Source organism: Zonotrichia leucophrys, chromosome 1 (assembly GCF_028769735.1).
Source record: "Zonotrichia leucophrys gambelii isolate GWCS_2022_RI chromosome 1, RI_Zleu_2.0, whole genome shotgun sequence".
Taxonomy (NCBI): Eukaryota; Metazoa; Chordata; class Aves; order Passeriformes; family Passerellidae; genus Zonotrichia; species Zonotrichia leucophrys.
The window spans coordinates 42,306,967-42,333,720 of NC_088169.1; the positions used below are offsets into that span (position 1 = coordinate 42,306,967).

Consider the following 26,754-nt stretch of genomic DNA (forward strand, 5'->3'; position numbering starts at 1 on the left):
CACACACACATTAAAAATGGAAAGGAGGCAGCCGGTATCATTAGCTCTGTTTATCTTTGTGTCAGAATCCAGACAAAACTCTATCAAACTGAGGTCTGGTAATCAGAGACCAGCCAATGCAGTATTTCCCTAGAGTGGCTATTAAAGGAGGTCAAATGGAACATTTTGTGTATTCACCTCAAACACATTGTGCTCAGTCTGACCTAGATAAATCAAAATGTGTTTGGAAGTTAATATGGAGAATCACAGATGAGACACGAGTGGAAGTTACCAAGTATACTCTGCAGGACAATGCTTACAGAGTTACCACTGGCTTTCAGAATACTCTATTTTCCTTAAATCTCTTACAGCTATTACTTTGAAGTTTAATAAATGGTAGCTTTCTCCCTTCCACTTCATTTTGAAAAATTCAAGCTTGTTTAACTAGTTTAACAAGGAATTCAAAGCCAGTCTGGTGAACTGTTGAACAAGCAAAAGTAATTTCTGGTGGTCTGGACAATTCTTCTTAAAGTCTAGACAGAAAAAATGGTGGAGATGTTTTTCCCCCCACTTGTGACATTCAATAACAGAGAAGGCACGACTGACACAGTACCTTTGCTGACACCTGCATGCTGTTCTCTTGCATGTTCATGATGGCTTCAGAAATCTTGACATCAATAGGATCCATGACTGATTCAATGTTGAATGGTCCCTCTAATCTCTCCGCTACCAGAAGCATAGCATCTGTTAAAACACAAAGCAGCCATTCCCTTAAAGAAGGGATACCTTTGGGGTCCTCAGGCAGAGCAGCTCTGCCAGCTGTAGGTGTGGATACTGAGCTCTCCTCAGCAGGAGTCTGGGGGCATGGGTGGCAGCAGCACTGTGAAGCCTGCAGGGCAGCTTCCCAGCTCTCAAAAATATCTTTCCCTACTGCTGCCACCACAGAAAGAGGAATAAAGACTTTAAAAGTTAGATTAATATTAGTTGCCATAGCATAATCAAGCTTGGAGTAAAATTATTTTACACAGCTTCTTGAAGCAGCCAGTGCTTTGGAGTGTACTTATGTAATCTCCTTCCCAAGAAAAAGCAGGATGATAGAAATGAATCCTTGGGGTATGTTCTTAGAATTTGTGTGAGATGATGAAAATTTTGATATGATCTATTGGGGTGTTATAATTAAAGCAGCTGTTCTTTCTGACCTTAATGATCTCATTTTCTGGCAATATGAACAGCAGATGAATATTGGATTTCTGCCATAGTATATAGGCAGAAATCCTATAAACCATGTTTGCCTTGCTACATTTTCAAAACATGGCTGTAAGTTGTATGTAAGAGGATGTAATGACTGGACAACAGGTCATGGCTCTGAACTGAACAATATATTGTTCGTATGTTTTGTATTAAAACAAAAAAGTTTGCCTAACTTCTGTTAGAGCCTCTCTACAAAATAATTTAATCTTTTGATGTTCATAAACAAGTGAAAAAAAAGCAATTGAACAGAAATTCATGGCAATAAAAAAGGTTTTGCCATGAATCACATATATTTGTCTATACACAGACACAAATTTATCATAATTTATGTGGCAATAGCCATGTGATAAACTGGATTTACAGTATATCCTTTGAACAGCATCTGAACAGGATCCTTGTCTCCCATGTTTGATTTAAAGTTTTCAGCAACTAATTAGCTTGTAACCTTAACACAATAAACAAAAACCTTCACATGCTCTCTTCTTTATATGCTAGACCTAAGCTCCAGAAAGTATCAAGCAGACTTCCTTCTGAAACAAACCCATGCCTGCTTTGCTGTTTTAAGCACCAGTCCCACAGCAGCTGTGTGGAGAAGGCATGGAGCTCCCCATAGATCTGACTGCAGTGCTTGTTAGCTTTACACTTGGCTGCAAATCACCGAGGTTTGTTCCAAGATGTGGACATCTTCTCCTTCCCCATAAAAGCACAAGTGTGTGGAGGTATGGGAAGAAGGGGCTGGTGTCTCACTCTAGCAGTTTAGAAAAACACCCCCATGCACAGCCTCACCCAAGGACTGCATAAAGTTGTTTATATGCTGTCAGTGCATACCCAGAAATCCCACTGAAACTGGAATTGCTTGGCATGCAGCACCAAAACACTTCTGCAAATTTGCATCTAATAATTCACAGTACTTTTAGGCTGGAAAGAGTGTAATGCCAGTTATTTGGAGTGAGGTGTGTAGCACTTGTTGCTAACTGTGAGAAATGCACAGATGATAGGAAATTGGTTTCAAGCAGAGGTGTTATTTTGCCTGCACCTTATTTTAAAATTCTGTAGTTTATAGCCTTTTCAGTGGGAAGTGGTGAAAATAGGAACTACCTCTGATAGAGAAAACAGCTTTCATACACACAAAGACACACGCATCCATACACACATGCACACACACTTACAGATTACAGCAATAAGTTTACAGTTTTTCAAATGAAAAAAAAGCAAAAACAAAGAGAATTTGTAAGTGTGGACTCCTATGAAGTATTTTCTTCGTCATGTTCAGAATGACTTGAATAAAACATTTATGATTTAGTACTTTGTGAGCAATGTGATCAGCTTAAATCCTAGGTGCCATGACCAGTACCAGGCCTTGTTAGGGCACAGGTCTTGGTGGCTGAATTTTGGTAGTTTACTCCAGGAATAGGGTTAAGATTAGGGTTACTGTGTAAAACAGTCAAAAGTATTTGTGTTTCTTTGTTTGTTGTTTTTTTTTTTTTTTGTGTGTAGGGGGTTCTTTTTGGTTTTGTTTTGTTTTGGTTTGGGCTTTTTTTGGTAGGAGGAGACTACATTTTAAGCTAAGGACAGGTGCCTCTTTATATGAATCTATATTTTGGCAACTGGAAGGTTGGAAAAGTCTAGTGCTAAGCCCTAGTATGTGTTTAGGGACTGTGCTGAAGCAGAGGTCTGTAAATACATAATTGCTGCAGATGTCTTGTGGGAATGGGTGGTGGCTCCAGCCTATCTGTTGCTTCTTCTGATGGCATGGGGCAAGAGTTCTGAATTAAACCTTGAAGTGAAATCTCAGCTGTGTGGCAGAAAAGTGCATCACCTTTAACTGAACAAGAACCACAGTTTTAATTTAAGAACAGCCTTTCCTCAAAGAAAATGCCTTCAACTCCAAAATGAATAGCTCTAGGAGATGCAAACTAAAAATCTGTTCCTGGCTTAAACATTTTGTATCTATGGAAAGATAACCTTTAGGTAATCAACTTCTATTTTCTGAACCTTAAGCCTATTCATAGACTTAGTCTTTATATATACATATACGAATATATATATATATCTGTATCTATATAATCTATATCTATCTATATAATCTATATATATCTGTATCATCTATATCTATATCTATATCTGTATCTATATCTTTATATCTATATCTAATCTTTATCTATATATATAACCTATATCATCTATCTATTAGTCATTGTTAAGGAAGAGGGCAAAGGCTGAGGAATATGGGTAATTCCTGAGTGCCAAAGGTGAGCTTTTTGGTATGTTGAGTTCTTTCTTTGATATGGTATGGTATAGGTCTGATGATACTTTCAAGAGCCAGGGTTCAAGTTAGGTTAGAGTAAAGTTTATGTTTCAGTCACATGGGCTATAGATTTAAGCTATTGCTCTACATAAAGGAAAGGAAGAAAGTAAGAGAAAATGAAAGAAAACAAAAGGTGAGAGAATCATAAAACAGTAAATCCCTGTGAGTTCATATTCTTTAATTTCTGTCTCCTTCTCTGGCTTGGAATGAATCTGGACCACTCCAGGTAGCTATTCCTAACTTAAGTCTGTGGAGCAGTGAGAGACTATGAGCCAACAGTGACACTTGATATTAAAGCCTTGTGATCTTTAATTATATCTTAAAGATATGCCTGGGGAGCAAGGGGTTAAGGGAAAAATAGAATTTGAAATATCCATGTGTTTATTGATGACAGGTACACATTTATATCAACAGTTTGTATTTTTGTTTTGGGGTTAGGATATGAGATAGGACTAATGCTGAAGTAGAGGCCTATACAGGGATATATTTGAAGAGTCTGAGAAATGGATTAAATTCTCTGAAAAGAGTTGCTTGAAAGGCTGAAGTAAAACAGTTCCTCCTTCAACATTATTTTTGAGAGTGACGCAAGTTGTGCTTCCAGTTAGTGCTCAGTTTAGGGATCAGCTCAGACTAGAAGTCTTGGACAATTGCACAGTTCAGATGAGTTCTTGCAGAAATGGAAATTCAATTAATGTTTGAGGACTCATTTTTATTTCAGTTCCAGCAGCTTTGTGGGGCAATGGCTGACTTAGCAGTGACCGGGCTGCCAGGTTATTCTTGTCTCCTTCTGGTAGGAGTACTACAAGCTCAGTCTAGCAAAAGAGGATGAACAAATGGCACTTCTATGAATGCCAAAATTATTTTCTTACCCTCTGTCTGACTGGGCTCTTCATTCTACCGTTTTTCTAACCACCATGCTGTTCCTGACTAAATCAAACATATCCAGATGATACCTCACAGCCACAGACTGAGAGAAGCCCGGAAGAACAAGGTAGTTTTATTTTTGAATGTTATTAGTGAATGTTCAGACTCCTTGGAAACAAACTCACTTCTGTATCTAACTAGCTTGATACTATAAATTTTTTGAGTTAGGCCTCAGATTTAAATTAAAACTGAATTTTTCATCTATAACATTGATTTCTAGGAAGAATCGCTGTACAGTGTTTAAGGTGAATTGCTCTCTTGGAAAATATTTCCTCAGATCATTAGGTTGAGTTCTCTTTTTTGCCAATCTTAACTCTCACTACAGTGATAAACTTTATTATTCACTTGTACAGTTCCATATGAGCACATACATACCAGCTATCCTGTGCAATTGAGTGAAAAGGAAGCTGTTAGGTTGAATACAGCGAAAATCAGATGAAATCTAATAAGCTGAGATTTATGACAGGACAGTCAAAACGTTGTAATGGTCCTCACCTGACTGTAGCTCTTCAAATCTCTGACTGTGTATCACCAAACACAACACTGCTGTCCCAAATACTTTTTTTTTCAATATGAAGTTCAGAAAATCTAGATGCTTTGAATTAGTCTTGAAATCCTAATTCTCAAGAACAGACCCTTGAACTGGACAAAACTCTAGCTGAGTTCAGTGTAAATCTGAGTGGGCTTAGTAATTTCTCAGTCCCTTCAAATAGTAGATATTGGGAACTTAATTATTGTTTGTGCTATAAAAAAATCTGAAAACTGGGTGATTGACTCACCTATTTTTTATGTTATTAATATACTTGGACTGTATTGTTCAATTACATATGTTCTTGATTTTTCCTGTTTTGTACTTTTCCAAATCTGCCTTCTTAGGTTCAGTGTGTGTTCTTCATGTACTACAGCGTCTGGTAAAAAGCTGGCATCTGGCTGCCAGCTGGGGTGAGTGGATCAGGAACTCGGTTTAGGTAAGTCATTCCTGTGCTGTGGGTTTGTCAGGGACTGGAAACAATAGATGTGACTAATTCCTCACTTGGGAACGCAGGCTCAGCAATGGCCCTGAGAAAGTGCAGAGCATATGGCACCCCTGGATCACCATCCGTGCTGCTGCTCTCAGCCTCTCCTGCATGCTGAAAACAGGAGTGGGACCTTCCTGATGCAGTAACCCCCCAAAGGCTACTGAAGGCCTAGGGTGTGGTCCAAGGGCCCCCAACATGTCTCTGCCAGCTGAGCACAGCAGCTCCCTAACTTCTGTATATTCTCTTTTCCATATCAAGAAAAACCACAGGTATGTCAGTGGCTCTTAGAAGCCTTGTTTCATTTTAAGGAGTACTTAAGAAAGAGATCCTGAAGAAATTTTTAGTTTGCTTTATAGGTTTTTTCTTTTGGTTTTATACGTTCCATTTTAATGAGAAACACAGGAGATAACTGGTCATCATGCTAAGTGATTTATTGTGTAACTTAAACATTCAGAAGACCAGGTGTGAATTTCAAGATATGGAAATACTTTATGAGCCCTAGGAATCTACAGGCAAAATAATGGATAGGCTAACAATACAAATAGACAAGAACCTGCCTCTGTTTCCTTGGAATAGCACCAAGCCACCCAATAATCTTGATACCAAAAGTGATGTGTTCCTGTTTTTGTTATATTTCTTTCAGGGCAGTTTCTCAGAAAACTTCCTAGTGAATTCCAGATTGAAATAAACGGAGCAGGGAAAATGAAACTGATGTATGAGACTTCCGACAACCCCCTCTAAACTAGGCTGAAATACAAAGTTCTGGCAAGAACCACCAGTGCCTCCTTTTTCTTGCCCTCTTTCTAGCATCCAGAAAATGCAAAGAGGCTCTGTTAGGGAAAATTTGGGAGGCTGATAAGGAAAGGCATTTTTAGGGTCTCTGTTAATTTGGCTGTGACATCAGTTTTTCCTTTCATGCACATTGTTGCTCTTCTACTTCAAAATTATCAGTGAGATTCCAGCAGTGGCTGAGCTTCCCCCAGGGGAATCCAAGAGAGAATCTATGGATGAAGTCTATAAATGTTGTTTCTTCAAACAAGAAGAATGGGAAACAAAGAATGGTAAAATACTAAATTGCATGTCCTTCACAAAACTGAAAGGTATATTTGTTTTGGGGAAAAAAAGGAGGAAGATCTTATTTTAAATTCGCCATTTAGAGTTCTCTATTTTTCTTCTGGGTATGGGGTCTTACACTTAGTTATGGAGAACTGCAAAGTGCTTGTTCCCAAAGCTGCTGGTGAACAAAAGTAAGTTTTTATTTGTGAAACTTGAAAGGATTTGTCTAAGGACAAGACCATGGATTGCAGATTAAATTGTTGTAAGCAGAGTGAGAAACCTGTTGCAGTTGACTGTGACCTTGAGAGTGGCAATGACTTTTGGGATAGGATATAGTTGTTGATATGCTGGGCTGCAAGACAGGGATTATTTGGTAACTTCCCAACCTTCTGACCAAGGGCAAGGGGAGGCAGGAGTCTGGATTGTATTTGCTATTTATTGTATTGTGTAGGTAAAACTCGATGAGTTTTCCATCATGACACTAAATATAAATAGTGGTCATAAAATCTTTAGAGCATTAGATGGTAAACTAATGAAACAAATTAAAAACTAAAAATTGAAAAGTGAAATATGGATACATATTGACTTTTTACAAATATAATATCAGTGGAAATACATCCCTGTAATAATCTGCCAAAACTTTTACTGCTAGATTATGATTTACTAAAAAAATTCAAGAAGAGGAAAATAAATCTCTACCTCACATTTAAGGGAGGTGATAAGAACTCTTCTCAGGAAAACAGAATAAGGCATGACATAGATGCCAAAACTGCTGTTTTCCTTAGGGTCCACAGTCCCTTTTTCAAATTATTATTCATATTAGAATTCTATATGGTTCTATCCTGATGAGGCTAAACTGACACATTACAGATTCCCTGTCTGAATATCATTAAGCTCTACATACACTCCATACTATGGAATAATAACATTGTAATTTCCTACATTCAGCTTTATTTTATTTTTTGTGGTTTTGTGTTTTTTCTTTTTTTTTTTGTTTGTTTATTTTTGGTTTTTGTTTTCTTTTGTTTCATGGGAGAAGGCACTTTTCTTAAAATTCATGTTGCGCTTGTGGAGAGGGAATTCAATATTTTTATTTGGCTATTCAGTTAACAATAACCAGTTAAGCTTCTCTCTGGAGATATGCAGGCAAATGACTTGTCAGTCCTTGCATGAGAAACTGCTGGATGTGGGGTAAGATTTTTCTGGAGGTGAAAATTATCAGCATACAAATCTGAAACTGAACAAAACAGGGAGCAATGAGGAAAACATGTCTGGGGTGGGTTGTTTACAGGGAGAAAACAAGGGCAAAAAAGATGGATTAAGGTGAGCTAAGGAACAAACATGGGAAAACAGGTGGAAGAGGGCATATGAAAGAGGCCATCTGGAAAAACTGCTGGTCAGCAAACTTGTCAGAGGCTTGATCACTGCAGTCTGCTGTATACCCTTATTAAACTCTATTCCTCTATTACACTCTTAACCATTTTCTGGTTGAGAAGAACAGCATGGTTGTGCAGAATATTTTGTGTGTGTGTGTGTGTGTGTGTGCGTGTGTGTAAAATGCAGCTAGCAAGGTTCAAGCCAATATTCTTGTGAGTAGGAGACCAGCAGCAGGTAAGACCTGAGGTTTCTGCTGGACACTTGGTTTAATCTGGGTGCAGGGTCTGGACAGTCCTGAGGTCCAGGCTATGGTTCTGGGGAGTTGGTTCAAGATGTGTGTGTCTGTGTGTGTGTGAGCAAAGGGGGCTGCATGGAGCTCCCAAATGAGCTGCCGCAGGGGCAGTCTGACAGAGATCCATTCACCCTCTTATCCCTTGTGAGCCTATCATTTGTGCACATCACCCTTGAGCCTGGACTTCTTCAAAGTGCAGAAGGATGTACTCCTGAAGGTATCTAACTGTTCACAGTACAACCAAGACATGGAAAACTCCATTTCAATTTCTTTTCCTGCTGTGAGCAGCCTCAAAATTTTACCTGCTGGAAAAACACCTTAACCACCTCTGCTATGCTAAAGTGCCCAATAGCTCTCCTTTTAAAGCTGTTTCTATGGAATACTTAGCTATTCTGGACAGAAAGATTGGTATTTAAGGCACATAGTCAAGAAGGGGTGAATGCAGTTTTCTGGCTTATGCTTGAAGGGCTAATGTCTAAAGGATGATGTAATGAAATTATGTCCTAAGTTCTTTCAGGAGGGACTGGAATCCAGAATTGTCCCTGCCAGATTAATTACCAGCTAATTAAAAGGCAAACTTTATAAATGAGTGTAAAGTATCAGATCTAGTTATTGATTATCTATGTTTTAATTACCAGAATGTACAGATTTAAGAATTAAAATGTGGGTTTTGATATTTCTGATCAGCTATGTAGCCATGTCGGTTCATGGTAGTATCACTTACTCTTCCTTCAAAATAAAAGGAAAAAAAGAATTGTCATCAGTATGAATAAATGAAAAGGATACTTTATTATTCCTGTTGGGATTGTATCTAACTGTCTCTTAGGTAGAGCAGCTGAAGAAATTGCAACAGATGTATGAACAGTTATTGACACACAATTGTCATCTTTTTGCATCTGATAGAAACAAAATTAATTTTGTTGGGTGAACTGATGTTTTTGAGTATTTCACATACCATATGTTTTTCTTCCTTGTATTGAAAAAAAAATGGCTATATAAAACTATTATTCTTCTATGTCTTTCTATAACTTTGAGGAATTCTAAATAGTTTATACACTGTTATTAGATGATGTCTTATTTTTGTTCATGTATGCAAAAATAAAATGGCAAAGACTAGACAAAATGGTCATCTTTGTCTACTACTCTTATTCTTCCACTGTCTATAGTAGCTGAATGCGAGACATGCTTCTGAAGTGGAATTTTAGCTAACATTATGTCTAAATGTTTGACATGCATCAATTAATAAAAAATAATACATTTCTAAAACCTTTGTCTTGTTGCTTTTTCCATATGCCAAGAGAGGTTTAAATGGTCTGTCAGAGGAAATGTTAGTAAATAAGAGAACCCCCATTGATGCCTGTATGCTACCTTCCATAGTTAATTTAAATTTGTATTAACATAGACTAGTGTGCATAATTCTTTTAAGATAGGTGGAGTTTGAACCACTGAAAAAATTCCATCTTTCTGACTCTTTCTTGATGAGCTAGGCTGAAATGGTTGAAAAGAACAAATCATAGCCTGAAATTTCCTACTACATTGAAAGGTATCCTTAGTAAAAATCTCCTGGGTATATAGTTTGCATTATCTTTATACAGTCAAAGACATTAGAACCTCAAAGATCTTTTCAACCATTCCAAAGCCCATGCAGAGTTACAACCCTAGATATAAATTCTTAGGTATAAAATCCCTAGAGCTCTGTGCAGAAAAAATTTTAAATAGCTTTGCTATATTCTTCTGACTTTTTTTATGAAAGCTATTTCACTGTCTGCCATACATCACTATCAGAGTATTTGTCCAGCTATGTGTGGTGTATTTTTTTTTTTTTTTGCTGCTTAATTTAACTCAACTGTTTCTAATAAGCTGCTTCCTATACAACAGTTTGCTTATTTCTTCCTTTTTAATCCCTCGCATATATGTAGATATTTATCATATCTTTTAGTTTGTGCTTGGTCATATTTTCCATGTTAATTTTCTTATTTTGTTTTCACAAGTGATTTCCTCAGGTCTTTTCCTGTTTTCTTTATTTCCTTTAAAAGAATTCTCTAATATTGTGGTGCCTAGAACTAATTAAACTTTTAGAGTTGGATCTCATTAATGTTGTTTTGCAGAGGTCCTTTTTGTTCCATATTTCTGACTCAGAAAACTTCCTTGATTCCCTTGATGTATCTGATTTCCTTATCCCCTTCATCACAACTGATTTATAATTTATATTTCCCATGTCAGCCCTGACACATTTTTCAAATGTCTCCTTATATTCAGAATTTACAGTGAATATAATTTCTACACTCTTTTTTATTTTCTTTCCCACTTTTAATTCTAAATTTTGTGCAGTAGAGATTTTTCCAACCTTTGGCAGAATTTATGGTACCTTTTCAAACACATAATTAATGACCTTTCCATTATCTCTTCTGGAGAATTGACGCATATTTTACTTTTATAAAAAGTTTGCTTAAAAATACTTTTAGTTATTTCAAGAATAACTTCACCCTTTAACAGTATCTTGCATCTTATCATAGCATCTTAGCATCTTATCATAGCATGCATTGGATTGGAAAGGACCTTAAAAATAATGAAATTCCAACCCCATTTCCCCCAAGTGAAAGGGACATCTTTCACTTGACCAGGTTGCTCAGAGCCCCATCAAGCCTGGCCTTGAACTCTCCCAGGGATGGAACATCAACCATTTCTTTGGGCAAACTGTTCCAGTGCCTCACCACCCTCACAGTAGAGAATTTTTTCCTAATATCTAATCTAAACCTACTTTCTCTCAGTTTGAAGCCACTTCCCCTTGTCCTGACACTTCATGATCTTGCAAAAAGTTTTTCTCCACCTTTCATAATCTTTCGATTACTTAGTGTGGTGGTATCTATGACTTTAATGTCTTCTGCAAAAATCCAGTTTAAACCTATCAGACTGATGTTCTATTGGTAGTTTACTGCCTTATGGAAGGACATTGGTCATCATTCTGTTTTTTTCTTTTCTCTGAATAATTTTTTCTGCTTCATAGTGTCTGTATGGCACTAGATGTAATGCATCTTCAGTGCTGCATTATCAATTAATTTTTAGCCATTTTTTGAGTTAAAAGGGTCCAGTGGATGACCAGCTAGATGTTCAAAATTTTGGAGATAACTTTTGCTCCAGAGATATTTTTAACAGACTGCACAGGACCCCAACCCAAGACTCTCTTGTAGTTATCTTTTTAATGAAATGGGATTGGGGGTAAACAGTAAGGTGAAAATGGACACTATTGTTACTGTTCAGGAGAGTAAATATGAAGACTGACCTAGAAAATCAGAGAAGGACCTCATGATACTGAATGACTGAGCAATAAAATAGAATCAACTGATGATTATAAGAAAACAAAAAAAAATTCCTAATATCTTTTGGGCAATGAAGGGTTTTGAGATGATCATTGTCCCTCAAAACCAAGCTTTTCAGTTTATGCTACCATAACATTGTCTTAGTAATCATAATAAAACCTCACACTGAATATTTGGAGAATAACTAGAGAAGGAAGAGAGCATCAAATAAAATAGGTTTATAGTTACAAATAAATCCACAATAAAATAACATTATGGATAGTGCATTGCAGAAGTGATAAATGAAAGCTTTAAGATATGACACAAACCATAATCTAACATCACACAGTCCTGAATCAGAAGAATTACCAGAGGATGCAACATTGGCCAGCCAAATTGTGGGTGACATGGGGGTTTCTTGAGGTCCAGTGCTTATTCCAGTACAGGAAAAGAGATGTGGAATACAAAACTAGTGGATCACATTTTATTAATTTCCTTAAGTTCCAATAATGATAATTTGTTAATTCCAAGTATAAATGGCAAATTCTTCAGTGTTGTCATCTTTTCAGAGCATAACTGGATGATCCTCAGTTTCTTTGGTAAATTCAACCTTTATTTCCTCTGAATCAAAGAAAATCATTGCCTGTGTTTCATGTGGGAAGCCACAGTTGCTGTTAAAGTCTGAAATACATACTTCCCAGGTACCAGTGCCAGGCTTTTGAATAGACATCCTACGGGTAACATCTTTCCTGCGAGTTTGTCAGTAAGATGACTTTATGCCTTTCCTTGCCATAAATAAACAATCAGCCTATGACCATCTTTGCTGGCATGAATCCATCCCAATGGAGCAGCTCTCAGGGAGGTGTCACACACAGTTGCACAGACAAAATTGATTTTTGCCTTTCATTTTATTGATTAATATGGAAATGTACTGCGGATATCTCATTGCATTTAAAAGCCTGCCACTATACAGAGAATTTTGAGATGCCTAATAGCATTTTCTCCCAGCAAGTCTCAATGCAGCAAGTGAAAACAGTGGGTTTTTTTCCCCCACTGATAAATGTTTGAATCCCAAATGATTGCATACATCAAGGCTGTCACAAATCAATGCTGTTGGCATGACTAATCTATTTATTGTTTTGACATTCCTCTTGAAAGGAAAGAGCAATTTCTCTATGTTTGCCTAGCTGCACTAACTATAATATTGGGATGAAACAGAATTAATCAATAGAATAGGGGCAACATTGTAAAAATCCTACACTCGAGCTTCTTAATTCTTCCAAGTTATCTGTGTCCTGATCTTTTAGATGATTGGGAGATCAAGAGTAGAACTTTTTGTCCAGTCTAGAGAAGGTGAAAGTACAATAAAAAGTTAATGTTCATCACGAGGCAATTTGTCTGATGTGCTGTAATCATCATAAATATTAATAATAATACACAATGGTGTTTTGCAGAAAATAAAAAGTCTGTTCCCATTAAAACTTTCACAGCAGGGGAAAAAAAAAAAGCTTTTAATATAGAGGGTGAAAAATTTAAAAATTGAACATTTTCCACAGAAAGATTGCTGTCTGGCTGTACACTACTGAGGCTTCCAGGCCAGTAGCCAGGGAACCATAGTATTAATTGTCCCTTTAAAATTTTTGATTATCTAAAATAAATATTTCCCAAAAGAAAAAATCAGGAACAAAAAATTCCTCCAAGAGTTACAGTTTCATCCAATGGGGATTTATGAATATGAATTAACTCTATTTCCCCATAAGACTGCTGTATGCCATAAAAATGGACTACGAAATCTAGGGAGGTATAGGGATGTTTTGAGATGGACTTTCTATAACTTTGAGTTTTAACCTGTTCTTTCCATTCTAAGTGCTTAGTAGAACAGTCCTCCCTGGCTCCCTGAACACCAAATGTGAAGATGTAGTCAGCACTGGAGACCTCTGGAGAGATATTCCATGCTCCCAGTTTATTTAGGGGTTAAGTTTGCTGTGAACTTTTTCATTATGCATCCCCTCTTTGGGAGCTGCCTGGCTAAAGCAACTTTGTGCATCCCAGCCTCTGCACTGCTCTGCCCTACCCTCCTTTTCCAGCTGAGCTCCTCCTCTGCCACTGGTCTGTGCTGGAGACCAGCCTTCATGAAATTCCTAATCTTTGTGTGCATCCACTGAACCCAGCTCCTCTTCTTACTAGAATAACAAATGCTGATGAAATTCTGCTACCACTAACCCAGCTCTAGCCCTGGGACATGAACACTGATTTTATTGCATTTCTTCTTGGTCCTTCCAGACATAAGCAAGAACAGGGTGCAGATCCAGTAGCATGTCAAGGAAGAAATATTAGGCTCTGTCCTGTGCTGCTGTACCCACAGTTTATTGCTGTAAAGAAATATCACTGACTTCAGATTTTCTGAATGTGACAGTGCAAACCCAAATATGTAACCTCTCAATGCTATACATTTTAAAGAAGACATTAAGTTTATTACTAATACTTGTATTTGCTGAAAATAGGACATGACCCAAGGCCTAATAAAGTCAAAAAGCATCTTTTCAACAATTTGTTTTGGAGAAGACTCTTCATTCCTGTTCTCATATTTTTATGAAAATATTCAGTTTTTTCCAGTTGGCTGAGGGTATGGAAGGAAACAAATATTATTCCCATTTCTGCACTGTTATCTGTGGACATTACTATACAGAAATTAGCATGTTTTGGCACGAAAGGACTAGATGGTAATGAAGTTGATGATTTTGTTCCTATTAAACACAATAAGCCATGCCATTTTTGGCTCTGTTCAAAATATGGGTTAAAAGAAGGTAATGTTTATATGTTTGTCAAATGGAATTGGACAGTATATATGGAGCAAATTGTTTTCTGTGGTCTCAGAAGAGAAAACAATGTGAGAAGACAGAAAAAAAGAACAGCAAACAGTCTTCTGAAAGTTGACACAGAAATGACTGCTTACTTAAAATCCTGTTTACATGTATCATATTTTTCAAGAAAAAAATAGGAAAAATGGCATCATCTGACAATGATATATGCTGCACTGTACATTGGATTCTATTTGCTCTCCAGGGAAATCTCTTCACAGACACTTAACATTGCTGATATTCAGTAGCTAAAAAAGGCCTTCAAAGTCAAGTGTGTTCTGCTTCAGTTAAAGGAAAATTTAGGATGTATTTTCTGTCCTCACCATTTCCCCCATGCTCTATACAGAAAGATAAGAACTGACAATATAAATAATGATGATTAACTTGGTACTATCATGTCCCTCTACCAACCAGGAAGGAAAAAAAATCTTTTATAATACTTACATCAGCCTATAAACATCTTTTCACCTAAAGCCGGCAGATACCATTTATATATCCCAGCCTCAGGTGGGGTCTCTGCACTTGTGAGACCCAGCCTGGAGCTCTGCATCCAAATGTGGGGCTCCCAACATAAGGAAGGCCTGGGCCTGGTGGGGTGGGTCCAGATGAGAGCCGTGATGTCACAGACATATTTTATGAAAAATCCTTTTACTAGGATCTTTTCTGCTGAGAAACTGAAAGAAATGAAAACTCAGAAATTAAATGTAAACAATGATTATCTGCTGCTGTGGAATGCAACAGGTGCATCTTTGATTGGTCTCATGTGGTTGTTTTTAATTAATGGCCAATCACAATCCAGCTGTCTCGGACTCTCTGGACAGTCACAAGATTTTATTATCATTCCTTGCTGCCTTCTGATGAAATCCTTTCTTCTATTCTTTAATGTAGTTTTAAAATATCATTTTCTTTTCATATAATAAAATCATAAAAAAATAAATCAGCCTTCTGAAACATGGAGTCAACATTCTTGTCTCTTCCCTCATCCTGGGACCCCTGTGAACACCACCACACTGTGAAGCTGAGGTTCATCTCTTCTTTTCTCTAAGAGAAAGTTTTCTCTTTTCTCTTTTCTCTAAGTTGGACCTTAGAGCAGCTTTCCAGTACCTAAAGGGGCCTGCAAGAAAGCCGGAGACGAAATGTTCACAAGGGGATGTCATGACTGGACAAGGGGTTATGGCTTTGAACTGAACAAGTGTTGGTTTAGAATAGAAATTAGGAAGGAATTTTTCCTATTAGGAAACAAGGGTAGTGAGGCACTGGAACATGTTTGTCAGAGGAGCTGTGGATGTTCCATTCCTGGAAGTGTTCAAGAGCAGGTTGGATGGGGCCCTGAGCACCCTGGTTAGGTGGGAGGTGGAGCTAAGTGGTCTTTAAGGTCTCTTCCAAAACAAACCATTCTATTATTCTATTATATTTTCTTTTGGAAAAGCAAGTTAGACAACTTCCCATTTCAAAAGTGAGTTGCACAAATGGAGCTAGAACAAACCTGTCCTTTTGGTGATATTTACTCAAACCATGGAATAGAAATATTTACTTTGATTATTTCAAACATTTCTCTCTCTCTCTCTCTATGGAAACGTAATAGACAATAAATTCAACTTACCCCTTGCCCTAACTTTATTGCTCAACTTTTTTTATCTGTTTATTTTTTCTGCAAATATTTGTGTGCTCAATATTTGTTTACACAAACATCTGTAGAGGAGTTCCCATTAATGAACAAATTATTGTGTCTGTGGTTCAGATGAGTTTGTTCAGCCTTGTCACATGTCCAAGACCACAGTTTCTTGACAGAAGTGAGACAGAAAAATTTTACTAAAAACATCAGTAACTTAGATGTAAAAAAGACAATATATGAAAAGACAGCCCTTTTTTGTTTGATAAGAATGAATCTCATTAATTTAAAATGGAAAAGGGTCTGGCAAAGAAAGAATATGAAACATTTCCATATCTCTACTATGCCTCTTACTACAAAGCTTTTCCTTCCTTTATTTGTGTTGGAAGGCTGGAATATCTAATCAAGGACTGGAAATACATTTGTTGTGAGCTAAGTGGCCAGTCACAAAAAACCCCCCAAAAAAACAAAAACAACAACAACAAAAAAAACCCAACCAACCAACCAAACAAACAACCAAACAAAAAAAACCCCACAAAAACCCACAAAAAAAAAAAAAAAAAAGCCCTGCCAGATGCCTATAACTCGTACTTGTGGTTTCCTTTTAGTGTAAATGGTTCAGTAGAACTGCAAATTCTCTTCTGTTAATAAAAGCTGTTCTTTGAAATGTGGATAAAGATTGCAGTCACAATGTGATCCTGTACTTCTGGATAGCTGCCTGAAGGAACAACGAGGAACACAGGAGTGTTCTTGTGTCTCCTCAGGCACTTTCTCCCATGCATATTTATCCTGGATGCATGAAACAGTCTGGATATCTACATTGTGTAGTAAAAAAGAAGACTTGGATATGCATGGAGGAGGATAACTTCCAAGAGAGTTCGAAAATGAGAAAGCAGTGTCAGAAGACAAGCCAACTGTGCTGCTCAGCTCAGGATACAGGCATAAAACCCATTTAAGTAAACTGAAAAAAGGGTTTACTCTCTTCTACACCACTGAGGACAAAACTTTATCCTGCTCTGTGCCAGCCCTGGTGCCCATGGAGTAGAGAGGCAGATTCACGGAGGGACGGACGTGGTTGGAAACAATCTCAGGTTAATTTTCATCATGATGTGATCTGCTGCAGAGCAGACAAAAAGGTGATGGAAATGGGAAGAAGCTTGCCTTAAAAAAGGCAGCTTGCATTAGAGTGGGTTTTACTGTGTTCAGAGTGGTGCTGCCATCTCTGTCAGGTTCTCAGGGGGCTCCCACCTGCCCAGGGTTTGCAGGAAGAGGTGCCTGCAGGCCTGGGCCATGGGTGCACCCAGCAGCCATGGGTTGGAAGGCTCTGACCATATGAGTGCTACTGAATTCCTCTGTAGCACCAAGCACAGCCCTGGAAAAGGATGTGCATGCTGTGAGGAGAAACATTTCCAGAAGGATGTAGTGGGAACAGCATGCTGGAGAGAGGCTGCTGGGCTGAAGCTCCAACACAGAGCATTGCCATGGGGCTGGAAACAGCAGCCAAAGCCAGAATTGTTATGGCAATGTGAACCAGCTGCAAAACAGGAGCCACAGCAAAGGGTTGACAGAATGCCACCAGGACATTCTGAAAACAGTTCCAAGAAAAAGTTCTAGCCTGTTTCTCCTCAGCTGGGCCCTTCTGCTCATCTGCTATTCTTAGACTTCTGTTTTTCTACAGTAACCACTGTGGGCTTTGAAAATGTTTAGGAAGTTTTGAAGGCCACCACAGAACAATTTAAAAAGAAAATATCAGTAAAATGACATCTTGTTATGTTAAGAAAAATATATGCCTTTCAGTGAATGCTGGATGTAAAAATTATTTGTTTTTAAAGCAAAAATGTGCCCATAAATCTTTCTTGGTTTAAACAGTCAATGATTTTTAGTTCTTTTTATTTTCTGAAGAAGCAGGAACATATAACAATAAATGCTGATTGGAAAGGGCATAACGAGTTATGTACTAACTTATGTTCTTTTCAGTTCTCTAACTTCATTTGCTTGAGAAAATGGTGAGCAGGTTGAGATAGTAGATTGATGGGTTCTTCTAGATAACTAAAAAAAGATATTCTGCACCATGGGGATGACTGGAGGAATCTCTGTCCTGTCCACATTAAAGAACAAAACAATTATTTATTCATGGAGACACAGGCCATTAAAGATATATTTATTCTGAACTTTTTTTTGCTGTTGTTCAGTTAAAGATGGATTTTTTATCTTTATTGTCACTAATGATACATCTAAGGGTTTCTGATGTGTGATTGCTTTGTAGAGCTTCATGCTGTTTGAAAGAATCTAATTTCTTAGATAAATACTGCCATTATGCAGTTATTTATCCCTTTGTCATTAGGGCATACTCCTTGATTAGTAGTTTCATGATTTGCTTACCAAAGAGATTGCACTGTGTTGTGCATGTTCTTGAGAATCAGATAAAATACCCTTGCTCACATTCAGCTTCATTATTTTACACTCAGCTCTCCAGTTTATACAAATCACTTCCTCACATTGTCCCTGAACTCTTAGATAAGTAATTAATAAAAAAAACCTGAAAACATGGGTCTTTGTGTGCTTTGCTTTTTTTTCCTTTCCCTCAAAAGTCCACAGTGTAAAACTCCAATTCTATCTTACCCAAAGCACTGCTTGATGGCATGGGAAATAAGATAATCATAGCCCAGTCTGAAGTATACAGCACCTTGTCTCTTCCTACTGGTTTCCTGCAGCAAGCAGTGCACACATAGTTTAGGCAAAAGAAAAGTGTCTGATGGCAAATGCATTTTCAGCTCTTGGGTCAAGCACTGAAAAAACTCCTATGTATTACTGAAAGGTTTACAGTGCATTTAATTTTGTTTCAAAATTAACAGCAATTTCCTTCACATCCCATTTCCCACCAGATATTATGTGCAAATTGGATGAGGTCACCAGAAAGACATTTTGCTTAACAAGAGTTTATCTGAGGCAAGAGAATAAATAGGCACCTTTTTTTCCAGATGGGAAAGAGGCCTATGAGTCCACATATCCGAGGCTACTGAATTACTGGGTGAAAGTGTTTGTTTTCATAGCAAAAGACAGGTGTCTTTCAGTCCTTAAGTTTTCTATAAAATACCTCTCTACAGGGCACCACAAGGCGTGTGGATAGCAAATCTTTGTCTGTTGCACATAAACCAAGAGAAAAGTTCATCCAGGAGAGGGAGGGAGGGCCACCAAGAGAACCAGGTATCAGCTTCATCTCCCAGAAAAGTTATTCCATTCTTGCTAGTAATGTCAGCAAAGGAGCCAAGGATCTACTGGAAAATGAGTTCTCTCTACTGCAGAGAACTGCAGAGGACATGGATTAGGGCTGTGTTATGGGGATAAATGTCTTGCAGCTGCTAAGTAAAGCATCTCTCTAGCCAGAGCTGATGAATCCTGCAGCACAGAACTGCAGAACAGAGGGCTTTCCCCAAGTAATGATCCATCTGTCTTGTAACAGTTTTAAAAACTTAACACCTTTGTTTTAATGATTTTCTTATTTCATGTTTCATGCTGTCCATAATGCACTATTAATGGCACATGTCATGAGATCCTGCCTTCAACTGTCATAATTTGTTTTAAAGAAAAAGATCAAAGAATTAAATTGCAAAATCTGCTTTGATTCATCTGTTACTTAAAATGCACAGTGAAGGTTGATAAAATAATTTCTTCTTTATATTGACTTTGGTGAGATATATTTTCATCATTTAGATTACTGAGGATTTGACTGTTTACAGTATTTCTGTAAAGAAGATTGGAGTTTTACCCAGTTGGATGTAGATACACCTGTATTTTGTAGGGCTGTGCTTTATATGTGTACAACTGTTTACATACTCGTGTGCACACACACATACATCTGCCAACATGTGCATAGAAATTTTAGAATTGAAAGTGCAAGTAAATAAACCCTTTAGACACGCAAATGAATATCTGGCTGCAAAACCCAGGAATTGTTTGCTAATTGCTAATACTGAGCTACAGCAAATAAACTCAAAAGCTACAGTACATTCTATGAATTTTCACAGAAACTTCCAGCTCTGTAAAAATACAGGTTCAAAAAGCCACTTAGTGACTTTTTTTTGCTGTTTGCAGTTTGGCTGGGATTTATTTAATGGAGAAAATATTATTCCATTCTTTTGTTAAATTTATAAGAGATGATGGACAGGATGAGACAGATTTATCCACCTTAAATGTAATTGGCATATTTTGTGTGTTTGCAGGGTCTGATTATTTATGCTGCTTAAAACTGACCAGCACATGAGTCCAGCAAAGAAACAGAGCAGAGAGATGGGTTTTCATCCCTGGATAATTCAAGAATTTTGCAAATGTGCTTTTGGCTTGTACATTATTATGATTTACAACTACTACCCACAGAAAAGGGAAAACACTACAGAAAATAACGAGATGAATTATTTAATGATTTCAGCTTCATAATTTGCAAAATGGAGCAATTATCTGCTCTAGTTCCACACATTACAGAATGGGGCAGTGAGAAATCTCTCCAGCTGGATGGCAGAATATTCCCTTTCTCATAATGGAGAAGCCATATCTTGTCAACCCCCTGCCTAGAGCTGGGAGATCATGAGTTTCCTGATCCTAAGAACAAGCAAAAGCTGCACTGGCATTAAAATCTCCATGTAGGTAGTCTTGCAGGCCAGGGCTGAGCCAAATAATCCATGTGAAATTAATGTGCATCCTAGCAAACGTGCATATATCTGCATGTTTTTGTGTATTAATGAACCCAATCCTGCACACATAAAGCAAAGTCCCACAGAATGAAGGACATCCACATCCAAATTCTTAAAGCTGTAAAATGGAGATGAAATCATAGAATCATATGACAGGGACCTCAAGAATGGTCAGGTCTAACCTTTCTCAGCAGTAGCACAATCTAAACCAGATGGCCCAGCATCCTATCCAGGTGAATCCTAAAAGTGTCCAGTGTTGGGAAATCCACCACTTCCCTGGGGAGATTTTTCCTACGGCTGATTGTTCTCATTGTGAAAAACTCTACTCTTGTGTTCACTTAGAATTTCCCCAGGAGAAATTTGTACCCATTATTCCTTGTCCTTTCCACACAACTTTTTGTAAAATGGGATTAACAATCCCATAAATATTGGAACGTGGTGACAAGGCTTCCTCTACCTTCTTTTCTCAAGGCCGAGCAAATCCAGCTCTCTAAGGCTTTTCTAATAAGGCAGGCTTCCTATATGTGATGCATCTGGTTAATTTTTTTTTTAACAAACTGATTTGCCATAAGGGCTATTTTTGCCAACCATTTTGTTATTGAATCCAGTTGGGAGCTGAATAACACTCTCCTGCCCAATGTATAGCTCTCAAGAGACCATGTCCAAGTGTGTGTAAAAATGAAGCCTTTAAGTCATTATGGATGTTAATTAATAGTCATACTGGCAAGAAAGGGAGAAGTCCTCACCTAACTTCTCCTGCTTACAGAGGTTTACAGAATGTAGAGTTCTGCATTTTTTCCCCTTCAGAGCATTTTCAGTGTAAAAAAACCCACTGCAATATAAGGGGTGATCTGAGCAATGACAGCCTTTATGGGTGAGCTCTGATGTGTGTCAGGGCATGCAGAACCTTGGACAGATGGGTGTGCATTTGTCTCCCACCAAGGCTGCAGAGGGGGTGCAGAGGTTGTCTTATGTGATAGAATATTAGAACCCTAAATATACACTACAACCTTGATTCAAAATGAGGTACAGGTCTGGTATATTGGAATAATTCCAGAAATTACTTCATTATTTTTTAGAAAAGTTGGGGACAAAGTGTAATGCATCAATTCTGCCCATGAAAAACAATTTAGGGCCATGAGAGAGCTCATAGAGAGCAGCTTCAAGTGCTGATGGATTGCTTGTGCATTATCCCTACTGATTACTGAGCACTGCATCTGGATAAGTACTTTCACTTTGATTGAAGATACAAGGTGCAGACTTTGATCAAAATGAATTAAATGCTTACTCTGCAACACTTTCCCAACTGCAGGCAGAAGACAATGCATGCAGGAACTGGAATTGTGATCCATGTACAATGGGAATCAAGAGTTGAACTTGATAATTATATTTTCCAACCGAAATGATTCTGTTCTGTGAAGTCCAAAGTAAAACTGTGTAACCAACACAAATGTCAAACTGGTTCATTGATAATAGGAGATTTATTCTATTTGCACTTTAAAGTCACTAGTAATATATAAATATCAATTTTCCTCCAAAATGTGTTGGTGTAGGCACAGAGTAAGTTGGTTTCTTTAACCATGAAATGAGAATTAGAGTCTTAGGGCAGTACAAGCTGCTGCTGGATGTTTCTCTTTGATGTATCACAATAGGAGCCAAGCTCCAGAGGGGCATGCAAAAGGCAGGAGCCCTGGGCATTAGCTACCTGACTGTTGACACCCACTGACCGGAAAAGCAATTGGCTTTCTGTTGGCAGTGGGAAATGTTGTGCATAAAGTCGGACATCTCTTTGTGGCCTTCTCTTCCTCAGTGCTCTTCCCATGTGCATGAGGGCTGTGAGCTGTAACTGTGACTCTCCTGAGTGACTCACCAGGTGCCGTGAGACACCAGCCCTTCCCCAGCAAGTGCTCAGGAATTTCTTAGTGCTCCTCATGCATGGCTGAGCCCCAGAAGCTCAAGCCCAGCTTCTCACATGACTGGAGTGACCCTTTATTGTGTGAGGCTGTAACTCAGAGTGGCCCCAGGGCCATCACCCACCACTCAGCATGGAGAGGTTATGGGCAGCCTCTGCAGGTCCCCATTCCAGGATGGCTGACATGCAGTGCCTCCCTGCACATCCCTGCTGAGTCCAAACCTGTTACACCTCTTCCTCCTCCCCGTCTCATCTCCGTCTTTCTCTTCTGCTTTGATTTATCCTGCTCAAACTTAGTCACTGAACTGAATTATATGGGTTTAAAACTGGACAAAATCAGTATGTGTATTAAAAAGTCACTGACACCAATGACTGTGTGGGGTTGTTTTCCTTTTATTTTAGGGCCATCATTGTGCACCTATTCTTTGGCTGTACAGATAAACCAAGAGCTACGCCTACTGAAGCCAAGTAAGCTAGATAGAAGTGCAGTGAGACTGCTGTGAGAATGGGCTACTCAGCAAGGCAGTGGCAAGCAGTAATTCAGTTGCCTTCTTGATTTTCCTCTGTCAAATGATCTCTTTAGGCTAATCTGTTAAGCAAATTGTCAAGTGAAACCCGAGTTTGAAAACAATTTGTGCCCTTCTTTCATCAGGTTAGATCCCGCTTAAAAAATGTTTTGCTTTTTTTTTTTTTTTTTTAAGAAACAGCTGTTTTTGTGGAAGAGATGAAGACACAGGGTTCCCAATAACTTCAGTTTTAACTCCATTCTTTTTTCTCTGCTTCTATGATCTGTTACTTAAACATGGGCTAGGTTGAAAATAAAGAAAAAAAAATGTCGCAAACGAATTCTTTATGTCCCACCTTGCTTTTCTGCTACAAATTCAGCTGCTTCCCAAAACTCTTTGAAAAAGCCTCTGCTTTTTTTTGTTGTTGTCCCTATCATGAGAACAAATATGACATATGATTACCTTATAAGAGTAAAATTGGCCTTTCTTGGATATGTTATTAGAATGATTGGTTTTGAAGGAGGATGTAAGAAGCAGAGGCTTTGACTAGAAAAATTGAAGGGCTGCAAGAGAATATGGTACAAGGAGGCTTCTTTTCAAAATGGGTGCAAATTGTAGGAGACAATTTCTAAAAAAATACATAAACTCACTCCAGTAGTCCTTTGAAGAATTTTAAATTTGCTCCATACTGAAATATAGAGGAGAGAGAGCTAGTAAGGGCTGTAAGGGCTATATCCAAGGTACCCAAGAACAAAACTCTAGAATGTGCAGCAGCAAACTTTGTTATTCTTTTCAGTTGCTGTAAAATGGGCATGGAAATTGTTCCATTGCTGACTGAAGGCAATTTTGTTTGATCATACTTACTACATGCAATTTTCATACTCCTTTTCTTAGGCAATGAAATAAAGGTATATGAAAAAAGCTACAAAAATACATAAGATTATATTCTAGGAAAAAAAAAAAAAGTAAGAAGCCAAACCTCTTTAGCTCTTTTTAGTATTTGAATATTAAACTGCAACAATTTTAGTTTTGAATACATACATGAAATGCCATCCTAAGTTAGGTGTCCAGTTTGAACAGAAAATGTTGCTGTCCAGTGAAACAGTTCCAATTCAGTGGGTACATTCATCCTGACATTTTGGTGCAGATCAAGATGACTCCATTTAAGAACATTCCTTGCCTGTCCTCACTTTGGTTCACTTTGCAGGGTGGGCTCAGGGACACACAAACTGGATCGCTTTGAGAGGCAGCAGTAGGGGAAGATGTACTTCAGGATCACATTCCCAGCATTCCCAGCATCACTGGACACTGGTGCTGAGGACACAACTTTGAAACGTGCATGCTCTGAATGTGAATGTCAGGCCCTCTGCACCAGCTGGTTTGCTTTGCAAAGCTCCTTCTATTGGTCCACACTTCTGGCTGGTATAGAATGAACATTCTGTGCACAGGCTTTGATCTTCAGTCAAACGTGAGGTGTGTCAGCAGAGGCCTCTGGAAGGAGATCTCTGCCTGCCTAAACCCAGATACCATAACCAGTCTGGCAAGATTTCTTCTGGGATGTTTTCAGAATCACATTTTTCACATCTAGATCAGGAATATAACTGTTTATGCCTGGAGCTAAATCAATACCTAAAGTTTGGGTGCAAGTTACAATGGAGTTCAACTTACTTAGTGAGCGGTGGAAGCTTTGCTTTTGAACTCCCTTTAATCAATTAATTATTTTGAGCAGACATGAGAATTAAAAAAAAATAAATATGTTGATTTGCCTACCCACTTTTCTTTTGGGCACAACGGATCAATATTACTAGTGAGATTCTTCTCCTTTCAAAAGAAAAAACTCATGAACTAGAACTCCCTTTAGCACATATTGATGATCATAAAATCCTTTTCAGAGGGTTTCACATCTTACTTTTAATTCATACTTATGTTTTATCAAAAAAGTTTTACACATACTGCATTTTTAAAGCTGTCCTCAGATACTCTTCTGTTTCTGTGGAGTCCTATTTCCCTCTCTCTCTCTCTCCCTCTCCTTCCCTCTCTCCCTCTCTCTCCCTCTCTTATGTACATATAAATATTTTATGGAAAACAGATGGTCTGGTAAAGTTGCTATCCACTTAAAAAGGCAGAAGATGAAACAGAATGGATCATATTATTCCCTAACTTATGCTCATAAAATAATTCTATTAACATCAAAGAAGGCACTCAAAGCTGTAGGATTTACCTCCATGTACTGAAGTGAGCTACCTACACAAAGCCTAAATCATAATTATTGTTCTAGGATGACAACTGTAGTTAACCAGGGAAACCTTGCAATAAGAAAACAATGTGCAGCCAAATGGTGTTTATACATGATCTAAGAAAATAAATATTGGCTGAAACGGACACTCTCTTTTCCTCAGCCTGTTCATCAAGAGATGGTGGCCTTTTATTCTGCATATTTAAAGGTCTTTCAAGTTGGTGAATCTTTGGAGTGCAGATCTGTTGATCTTCTGTCAAAGAATGATGGAGGCTTGGAAGGCAACTTTTAAACTCCTGGCATTTAAATAAAAAATGATCAAAGACCTGTTTCTTTTCTTCATAAACAGTAAGTGTATCTCTTTGTTGGTTCTAATCTGAAGAGCTACCCTGAAGGTACTTTAGTCTCTCTAATTTCTGTACGATACCAGCTGGATATTCTCTTAAAAACCTGGAGAATTTGAACAATTCACTGGGAGACAGTGAACATCAGTGCCCTCCGAACATAGGGCTAGTAACAAGAAATCATGGATATAATAAACTAAGTCAGTATTTGTTTCATGGTCAACTCAAATGTTACTTAAATTTGAATTTTCCATCAACTGCCTATGTAGAAGTTCATCAACGACATGCACTGATTAAGGGAAAGGATGATTATTATTTTCCACAAATAGCTTCTCAGCAAGCCCTTATTTCAGCAAAGAGACAAATGCAAACAACCTTTTCAAAGGACTGCTTTGAGCATAACATTAGGAGCTGAATAAAATAATTTTTATCCTTTTAAAATTTTGGATGGAACAGTTTCTGAACTCTTGGGGGGCTTTTCATGCTGACACTGGTTTTCTCCTTTCATGGGAAAAATGTATGGGATCCTATCAATGTAACTTCTCCTAAAATGAGGGAACTAATGTTATTTGTTTGTTTTCTGAGCTATTTATTGAGCTGGCAAAGTGTACATTGCCAAAACCCTTTGTTCAATATGTATCAAGACTCAGATTTTGAAACTATATATGATGCAAATTCAGAAGTTGATTCACGTGGGCTCCTAACAATTTATAACAGTACTGGCCATACACCTGTCAAACAGCTGAGACCACACTTTAATCTGGCTGCAAGTTTTCTTTTGGAGTCTTCAGCAGATGTAGTTTTTCAACTTAAAATTTTAATCTCTTAAATAGGTGGTTATATGCTATTATTTTCAGCTTTTAGTTTGTAATTAAAGTCTTTCTGATGAAAAAGTAATCTGCAAGCACTTTAAATTTGCTTTTTAAGAGAAAAAAAAAGTAGTGTTTGCAATGTTTGAATCTGATTAATTTCATGCTGGTTGTTTGAATACATTGCACTAGTGGTCCTCAGACTCTTATAAGCTGGAAGTGTATAATATTTTTAAAAACAGGGCTATTTTTCTGCAAAATATGGATTTTTGTGTCAT

General features: G+C 37.9%; 1 protein-coding gene across 1 annotated transcript in view; it reads right to left on the reverse strand.

Moving 5' to 3' along the window:
- GPC6 (glypican 6) overlaps positions 1-26,754 on the reverse strand; it is a 726,811-nt gene that overhangs the window by 70,491 nt on the left and 629,566 nt on the right. The window contains exon 5 of the mRNA XM_064712773.1: positions 593-723. Coding sequence (XP_064568843.1) covers positions 593-723 — 131 coding nt within the window. The remainder of the gene's footprint in view (positions 1-592; positions 724-26,754) is intronic.